The following is an 8,911-nucleotide window of genomic DNA, read 5'->3' as shown; positions in this document are numbered from 1 at the left end:
CAAAGTCTAGCTATGGAACAAGTCTCTCTTCACTAACAAACCGCATCTATTTGCATCAGAATACCTATCGAAACTTCACTCGAGGTAGGGGGTTTTGTGCTAATTTATATATGTCATGTTTTAAATATTTTTGAACATAGATGTTAACTTTGCATGTCATGGTTTAATGTCTCTTTTCTTCTTACGCATTATGCATTATAATAATGATCTTATGTGCATTAAAGAACTGAGGGAATGATCCTTCAGTAAGGGAAGGTGACCCCCAAAGACAAGATAATCGAGATGATCATTCGGTAAGGGAATGTGATCGACAAACTTTTCGGAACCTTCGGTAAGGGAAGGGGACTCCCATTAATTTTATATAATAAGATATCTTTGTTGATATAACTCTTTTCTTGTGTATGTCTAAATAACCTTGATTGTAAATTGAACTGAAGGAATGATCCTTCGGTAAGGGAAGGTGACCCCCAAAGACAAGATATCGATATGATCCTTCGGTAAGGGAAGGTGATCGATCGGGATAATCCTTCGGTAAGGGAAGGTGATCGCTAAAACGTTTGGGATAAGAACCTTCGGTAAAGGAAGAGGACTCCCACCTTTTATACCGGTTTGAGCTCAATACATTCCATAAAAGCTACGAGAAAAAAGTAATGAAAAGTACAATGAAAAGTATGATCATGATTGTTCTTCTTTTATCCTTTTTTTAATTTATGATTATGTTTATTATTGCATTTAAAGATCCTTCCTTTATCCAAAGTTCCTTTTTGTATGATATATGATATTGTTTAAGATATTTATTTTATTCAGATTTATTCTGTTTGACTTATTTATGGCGATGTTACTATTCTTCTCTTATTTATTATTTGTTTTGCCTTGCTTTATGGCCTATGAGGACATCATACCAAATTTTATGAGTTTATATTTATATGTTTTAACGCTATAGGCATTTTGTACGCATCACACATGTCATAACATAAGTAAACATCTAAAAGTCACACCATTCGGACTAACAAGGACTTTTGAAAATAATAATTGAACAACATTGCATTATCACTGTTTTTATTTTAAAACTCGGAGTAGCTGGAGATGGATACGATGACACCATATAGATAAACTACTGAGAAACTTTTGTTTCTCACCCCTCTCTCTTCATACCATCTTCAGGAAGGATACGGCACAAAGCAATACACTGCTCAGTTGAGGTGAAAAGACAAGTGCACTATTAGAAGTGAACTATCAAGAATGTAGATACGAAATATTAAGCGTTTACCTTAAGAAGGAAGAATATGCGATTGTTTTAGCCATAGTTATACAAATTAAGAGAATTAGGATTTTCTATGTGTCTTGTTTTATTTTTATTGAGTGATTGTAATTGTAACCAAGGTTTTGAAAACCGGACCGGTCATTGAACTGCTCTAGTCACTGGTTCACTGGTTTATTGGTCTAACCGGTCTAACCGTGGTTCAACCGAAAAAACCGTTCCCTAATAAAATAATAAATAAATTATAAATAAACATCATAAAATATCTTTCAAATTTAAAATCTTATATAAAATATCACCAACTAAATGTAATTAATCATCAAAATACTCAAATTTACAGCAAATATGTTGACATTTAACATAATTATACTTTCTTTAAAAATAGTTGGATTGAATTGCAGTGCACAAGTTAAAAATAGAGAATATAGCCTTAATGTAGCTAAGTAAAAAAGTAAAACAAAACAGGATTCTTACGCTTGTAGACTTCAATATAATCATTACCATACAGAAGAACTTTCTTGAAGGGATTTATGGCAACCAAAATTGTACAAGATATGATTAACAAGGTTAAATTAAAAGAACACTTTCCAGTTGTCTCACTGAGTCCAGCTAGATGGAACAAACATCACTGTGTACTATGGTAATTCTAGATCAAATCTTACTTTTCCATCAGGCAGTAAAACAACAGACTCAGTTCCAGAAGATGTTATTATCTTCACCAGCTCCCAATTCCCATTTGAAAGTTGAAGCCAACACTAAACCTTCTGAAACAATGAACTTCAGAAGTAAGGGAAAGAAATAGAAAATTCTAAACTATCCATGTCTTACTAATAATGAGAACAGAAAAACTCAATCTCTTGAACTCAATAATTACATCAGTTATTCAACTAAATAATTGCATCGGTTATCATAAACTGATTTCAAAGCCTAGAAGCAGAGTGAAATTAAAAACATGAGGCATATAATCAATCAAAAGATCAATTGCAAATTTTTTAACAAGAACAGCAGTTAAGAACAATGAAATTAATAAATCATTCATGAAATTAAAAACAGCAGCAGCATTCAGCAACAAGACCATATCTGAACTCAACAATCAGCATTCAACAACAAACATTACAAAACATTAACCAATAATCACACTAAACCTCCAACCAGCAACCAGCAATGACAAAATAGCAACAAACATTAGTACATAAACACTCCAAAATAGTGATGACAATAAACCTGCACCCAGCAACCAGCAATTACAAAACAGCAACATTATCAAACATTACAAAACATTACACACAAATTTGAACAAAAATTCCAGAAATTAAAAAGAACAAGAACAAAGCATTTAGAAATTAAACAGAGCCATCACTTATCAGTAAACAGAGCAAATTAAAAGGAAGAAGCGAATGTGAAGCAAAATTAAACAAACCCATCAGTAACCAGAAACAAAATTAAACAGAGCCATCACTCATCACTCATCAGTAACCACTAACCATGGCAAAATTAAAAGGAAGGAGCGGATGCGAAGCAAAATTAAACAAACTAACAGAGCCAGGGATGGGGCAAGGAGAAGGAGAGAAGGGGGCAAGGGGCTCTCAGCGCTACCGAAGCTTTGTTTATTTTTTCTGGGTTGTAAACGAAACGGCGACGAGACGACGGCGAGCTACTCCAAGGCTTGAACAGAGAAGCCAGGGATGGGGATGACGTGCCGCGCTAGAATAGAGGTCCTGGGTTTTGGCTCGGGAAAGGGGGAAGGAGGAACCCACGGAGGCGCCGACAACCACGCACGGCGGTAGTAGAATCGTTGAGGAGGAGGCTAGGGTTTTGGTTTGTCAGTATTGTGAACTTTGCTTTAGAATGGGATGAGATGAGTGTGGCATTCACGAATGAGAGAGGGGTGTTGGGGGAAGGGGGTGACTGGGTGAGAGTGACGCGTTGCTTTTCCCTTTTTTCTTTTTTCCAAAAAACTCCAAACGGCGTCGTTTTTAAGGAACCGGTCGGTTTCCAGTTCGGTCCAACCGGCCGGTTCTGGTCCGGTTCAACAGTTTTTAAACGGTTCTTAACAGAACGGTTATAGACAGCGGACCGGATCGTTTTAGTTGCCGGTTTTCGGTTAAACCGGTTCGACCGGTCGATCCGGTCCGGTTTTCAGAACATTGATTGTAACTATGATGTTTCTTGTTATGATTATTTGGCATGAGTAAAATTTGTCATTGTTGTGCCTTCATAATTTAACACGTCCGTTTTTTTATATTAGAATTTCCGGATCTACTTATATATTTCAACTAGTAACTATTCTAATAAAAATTAGTTATTTAATATTTTTACACATATAAATTATTTTATATTTGTTTTAAAAAAAATTTCATAAAATTTTTAAATATCAGCTACTAAATATAATTCAAATAAAGCTTAACTCAATTTAAGAGCATTAGGTGTTTCATTTATCCATTTCCTAAGCATGTCAAAATCTAAACATTTACTTTTTAGTGAATATCTTGCCTTCCGATTATTCCTTCTTCTCTCACTTTATTCTTTGATAGTTCTCTTTTCACTTGTGTTAGCATTTTCTTTTCTTGACTAGGTTGAGCTAAATTTTTCTGATAATATCTTCAAAATCTAGTGGAAAACAAGGTTAGAGACAGACTCATTCTCTTTCTCATCATGACCCTCAACTATTTATTCCTCCGTTCACGGTAGCTTCCTTGAATTGGTCATGTTGAACATGTACTTATCTCTTTATCTCATCAGTTGCATGCCTCTCTTTTTTTTGTATTTTTATTCATTGTTTTAAATACTGATTCTTCTTCAAAGCACTTTTTTTACGAAGATTTTAAAGAGTTTTCTATTTATATCTAATATAACCGTATTAAAAATCGATGGCATCCATGTTGTGTCAACTATAACTCTGACCGAATTAAAATGAATTTTTTTTAATACTACAATTTCATTCATTTACTGTCGGTCACCGTCATCCACCAATATTGACTACATTAATATTGGTTATCCGGACTTTTTAATATAAAATTGTTGTATTGATTAAAAAAGAAATGAACTCATTTGTTGAACCCAAACCTGTGTGCTATATACTATATAAGTGTTAATGCAGGCTATGCTAGACTAGAGCATTAAGAAGATAAGCATCAAGAGATTAATGGCTGCACCGAACCTTATCATCAGCAACACCTATATAAATAGAAGTCATCAATTAATTTAATTAAAGACTCGCCCCTTACATACCACACATAAATTTTCTCTCCTCAATTCTCAATTATATATATGATGATCCAACCACTTGTATTATTGATTTATTGCGTTGCACTTGCATGCACCTCTTCATCATGTGCCAAACTACTACATATTAATATATTATTATTGTGCGCAGAGTGCCCACTAATACATAGCCAGGAGATATATCTTCTCCGCTGAAAAAAATACTTGAGAAAAGAATAAAGTGTAATTTTTTATTTTTAATTTTTTAAATGAGATTAAAATTAAATAAAAAATTAGATTAAATACTAGACAGCATTTAATTCTTTTTTATTAGAGAGAATCCACTCTCTCCATATCTCATACCATGTTATATAAAAATGTTTTTTACAATCAGTTATTATATTTTTATATAAATATGTATAGTTTAATTTATTTTTAATTGTATATTTTATATTTTAATATATATATTTTATTCTAATAATTAGTTTTGATATAACTAAATATCTTTTAAATATTATTTTTATTAATTTTTTAAAAAAATAAATAAATAAATAATTTTTTTATTTTTTAAATAATTAGTATATAAAAATAAATATTTAAATTAATTAAATAATAATAAATTTTTAAAAAATTTAACTAAAAAGTAAAAGTTAAAAAATAATTAATATTTTTAAATTAATTTTAGTAACTAATCTTAATATATATTATATCCCCACTCTTGATCGAACCCAGATTAGAAGATTTCCGGCCCAACATGCATCTTACTCTTTTTGAAATGCAAATTAAATCATCAGATCAATATATAATCAAGCTTAATTAATTAATTCGATATATTTTGCCTCTAATCCATTTGCTCCCTCTAGGTTTTATTTATCACAGCATGCATGGATGGACGCGTGTATTTAATTGCAGTTGTCTCACAACATGACTCTTCCCTCAGTGAAGGACACTTGAAAGTTGCAAGTTTAGTACTGATAAAGTATGAGTGAATGAATGACAGCATCAGAGAAAGACAAAATAAAATTTCAAATTTTATGCGTATACGATCCATTGAGCCGGGATAACATCGTCATTTCTCATTAAATACATATCATTATAGTGTTCAAAATAACATACATAGCTTCAAACAATAAATTAAAACGCATGCATATGGACATGAAATGAAGTCCGATCCCACTTTAATTTATTGCGGCGATGTTTAAGTACAACTGAATGATCTTACTCAAGGAAATCCATCCACTTTATATTGTTTTAATTTATTATCTTTTTCTTTTTCAAATTAAATTTATCATCATAAACTATGCTCAAACAAATCTTATTATCAATTACTTCTCTAAATTAAAGGAATTTATTAAAATATCGAAAAAGTGAAAAATCACAATGCAATTATACATGTTTTAATTTCTTTAGCATAGTAGAATAAGTATCACCGTATATGACATTAATTATGCAATTGAAGATACGTGTGTGTATATATAAGGCAAATCTGAATAATTCAAGATGTGTATATAATTTATATGATTAATAAGGAAACAAATTAAAAATCTAGATAACATATTCACATCATATAATTATGAAAGAAAACGACTAAAGCGGGAATACTTGACTCCTTTATAGATGCGAGTAATTTATGGCAAGTAGCAATCTTTGGTCACTTTCAATCTTTCATTACGTCTTTGCGTCGGTTGTGCATGTACGTGAACCCACCACTAGATTATATATATTGCACACATTATTATTGGATTATTTAACCAATTAACAATACAAGTTTCTAAAGGTATTTTATTAATAAAAATTAAATTAAATTAAAAATAAGTCACTAATAAAAGTTTCTCCTTCAACTAACCTTAACTACTATGAACAACGTTCCAACAAACCATTTATGAACTCAAATAGAAATTAATTGCTACTATGTAATACTATATAGGCAGTGAAATCAGACCATATAGTATATATGTGGCTACAATTTAATGAGGATTGCTTCTTAAGTGTATAGAAAACTGTACCGCCTTTCTAATTAACTTCGTCCCACATGCGTGTGCATGTGTGTGTATATATGGCCATGTTCGTGTTGTACTAAGCAAATTAAAGTAATTAAAGATAGAAAACCAACCTTCCAACTAACCAATTTTCATAGCAGAAAGAAAATATACTATGAGGAGTGCTAGGGGATAGTAACTTTCGTGATTTGTAGCCATTAATAATGTTTTTAATGGTGTGAGATTTCATCCAATGGTGTGAGATTATTCACTTTTCTTTTATTAGTTACATACTGGCCAGAATTTAATAAAGTTGCTGAGCTCTTAGACTTTTTCATATACGATTACGCGCATTGCTAAATTTGAAAAAGCAATACCACACTACCACACTACCTTTCATTAAAGATTAAGCCTAAGCCATATCTGTACGTAGTTGTCTCAAAGAAATACAGCAGCATGGTCATCAATATTTTTTTAAAAAAATATATTACATGATATGTATAAAATAAACCGAAAAATAAAGAGAACAGGTATGGTGATACTTCTGACAAAATGAATTAAGTGCGTCACTATTAGCTACAAGAAACAAGATAGGGATCCATTGAGATTCAAATCATAATATATAAGTTGGTATAGAAGCTAGCTAGTAAGTTAGATGCAGTACAATATAATAATGAATAATAATAATAAAGGAACTCGGTTAGGTGATGGTTGAGATTATTAATTTCGATCCATATTACTACTATGTATGCTCTAAGAAAAAGGAAAAAAAGAAATCCCACGTTACTCGTGGACATTTCTCTACCATGAGTATCAAATCAAATCAACCACTATAATAATCAAGTAAACAGAGAGTATAGTACTTGTATGTATAGCACACACGCGTGCATATTCACTAGATTCATTCAATTCATGACGATGGAGTTAAGAATGGCGAGAGGGGAAACATCTTTGAGGATCTCAGCAATTGTGATGTTGGTTCTAACTGCTTGTTTAGTTGCTTTTGACACTCAAACAAAGGTTATCATGCTGAGTATTGAGAAGAAAGCTACCTACAAAGACATGAAAGCTCTCAGGTAATTAATTAACACCTTTATCTTCTGATCTTCCATTCTTTCTATCTATGTCTGTTTGTTCTGCAATTTCCCTGTTTTTAACTTATTATTATTATTAGGATGTTGGTGTATGTAACATCTGCGGCTGCTGGTTATAACGTGCTTCGGTTATGCAAACACACCACTACTGTCTCTTGTTCAGAAAAAATCAATAAAGGGTCTAATATATACATGACTTGGATCTTGTTCTTATTGGATCAGGTAGAGTTTATTCAATTGAAGAGGAGTAGTGGTAGTAAATTACATGAAAATGATATTTATTAAGATGAAAATTCAGGTGCAGTCGACTTCACGTGAAATTAATACTTGAGAGTTGTTAGATGATTTGACTAATTTAACTAAATTTTCACCTGAATTTTCACTATTTATTAATCGATAATGTTAAGAAGACAAAAACCAATCAAAACTTATTTTATTTAACATTTATTAATTATTGTTAAAATTAATAAATACTAAATAAAATAAATTTTAATAATTTTTTATTAATTTTTTTGTTATCAAATATTTTTTATTAATTAGAACAAAAATGTGAAACAGATGGCAGTGTATGTGACATTCGGTACAAACTGTGCAACACTAGAAGGTTCGATGCTAGCATTAACAGGATCAGAGGCGTTACAGTGGCTCAAGGTATGTAACAGGTTCACAAGATTCTGCGACCAAATAGGAGCGGCTGTGTTGTGTGGCTACGCTGCGTCGATTCTGATGGCTCTGATATCAACCGTCTCTGCCTACAAAGTCATGAGGATGTACTCACCGCAACGGTTTCTCAGCTTGAAGATCAGATGACTATTTTCGTCATTTACTCTGCCATTATTATGTTATTATTACTCTTTGTTTCGTGTCATGTTCATAAATAATTAACACCGCCAAATGCAAATTGTTGCAATGTCAGTGGGGTTTTGCTTCTGTTCTGCCCCTTCTAGAGTGTTGAACAACTCTTTATTAAGTGAAATTATAATTATAAGAAAATTATTAAATTATCATTAAAATTTATTATTTTTTATTATTATTTTTAATTATTAATCAAATTTTTTTAGTTTAATAATCCAACAATATACTTTAACTCATACTTTTAAATATTAACGACTAATTAATAAAAAATAATAAATTCGAATAATTTCTTATATTTCTCTAATTATATTAGAATTTAGATTTTGGCTTCACTTCGGGTGTGAGAAACTGTTATAACATGAATATCCATCATTTAATAAGTCATGATTCTTTCAACCATTCAAAACAATTTGGGTGGCTCAAATTTTTAAAAGTCGCGGCTTGAAATTTGTATGGTCGACTCAATTTTAATGAGGTTGGAAAAAAGACAAATTTATACATGCATAAATAAGATCGTA

General features: G+C 31.4%; 1 protein-coding gene and 1 long non-coding RNA gene across 2 annotated transcripts; one reads left to right on the top strand and one right to left on the bottom strand.

The window, feature by feature from the left end:
* Positions 1-1,775: 1,775 nt before the first annotated feature.
* LOC130939982 (uncharacterized) lies at positions 1,776-3,144 on the bottom strand. The gene is made up of 2 exons (XR_009070219.1): positions 2,746-3,144; positions 1,776-2,025 (listed from the first exon to the last, which is right to left on the bottom strand). It is a non-coding gene; the product is annotated as an uncharacterized LOC130939982 (long non-coding RNA).
* Positions 3,145-7,086: 3,942 nt separating this feature from the next.
* On the top strand, positions 7,087-8,542 carry LOC130939640 (CASP-like protein 2C1). Its single transcript, XM_057867732.1, has 3 exons — positions 7,087-7,520; positions 7,619-7,760; positions 8,097-8,542. Exons 1-3 carry the CDS (start codon positions 7,312-7,314, stop codon positions 8,346-8,348), a joined length of 603 nt encoding a protein of 200 aa, XP_057723715.1. The 5' UTR covers positions 7,087-7,311; the 3' UTR covers positions 8,349-8,542.
* The last annotated feature ends 369 nt before the right edge of the window (positions 8,543-8,911 follow it).

The sequence above is a fragment of the Arachis stenosperma genome, chromosome 1 (genome assembly GCF_014773155.1).
Source record: "Arachis stenosperma cultivar V10309 chromosome 1, arast.V10309.gnm1.PFL2, whole genome shotgun sequence".
Taxonomy (NCBI): Eukaryota; Viridiplantae; Streptophyta; class Magnoliopsida; order Fabales; family Fabaceae; genus Arachis; species Arachis stenosperma.
Note: the sequence above shows the minus strand (reverse complement) of the source record. Positions and strands in the feature narration are given on the sequence as shown.

Coding starts and splice junctions, on each gene's coding strand:
- LOC130939640 (XM_057867732.1), top strand. CDS start 7,312: ATGTATAGCACACACGCGTGCATATTCACTAGATTCATTCAATTCATG. Junction 7,521..7,618: donor AAAGACATGAAAGCTCTCAG/GTAATTAATTAA, acceptor TATTATTATTAG/GATGTTGGTGTATGTAACAT. Junction 7,761..8,096: donor TCTTGTTCTTATTGGATCAG/GTAGAGTTTATT, acceptor AATGTGAAACAG/ATGGCAGTGTATGTGACATT.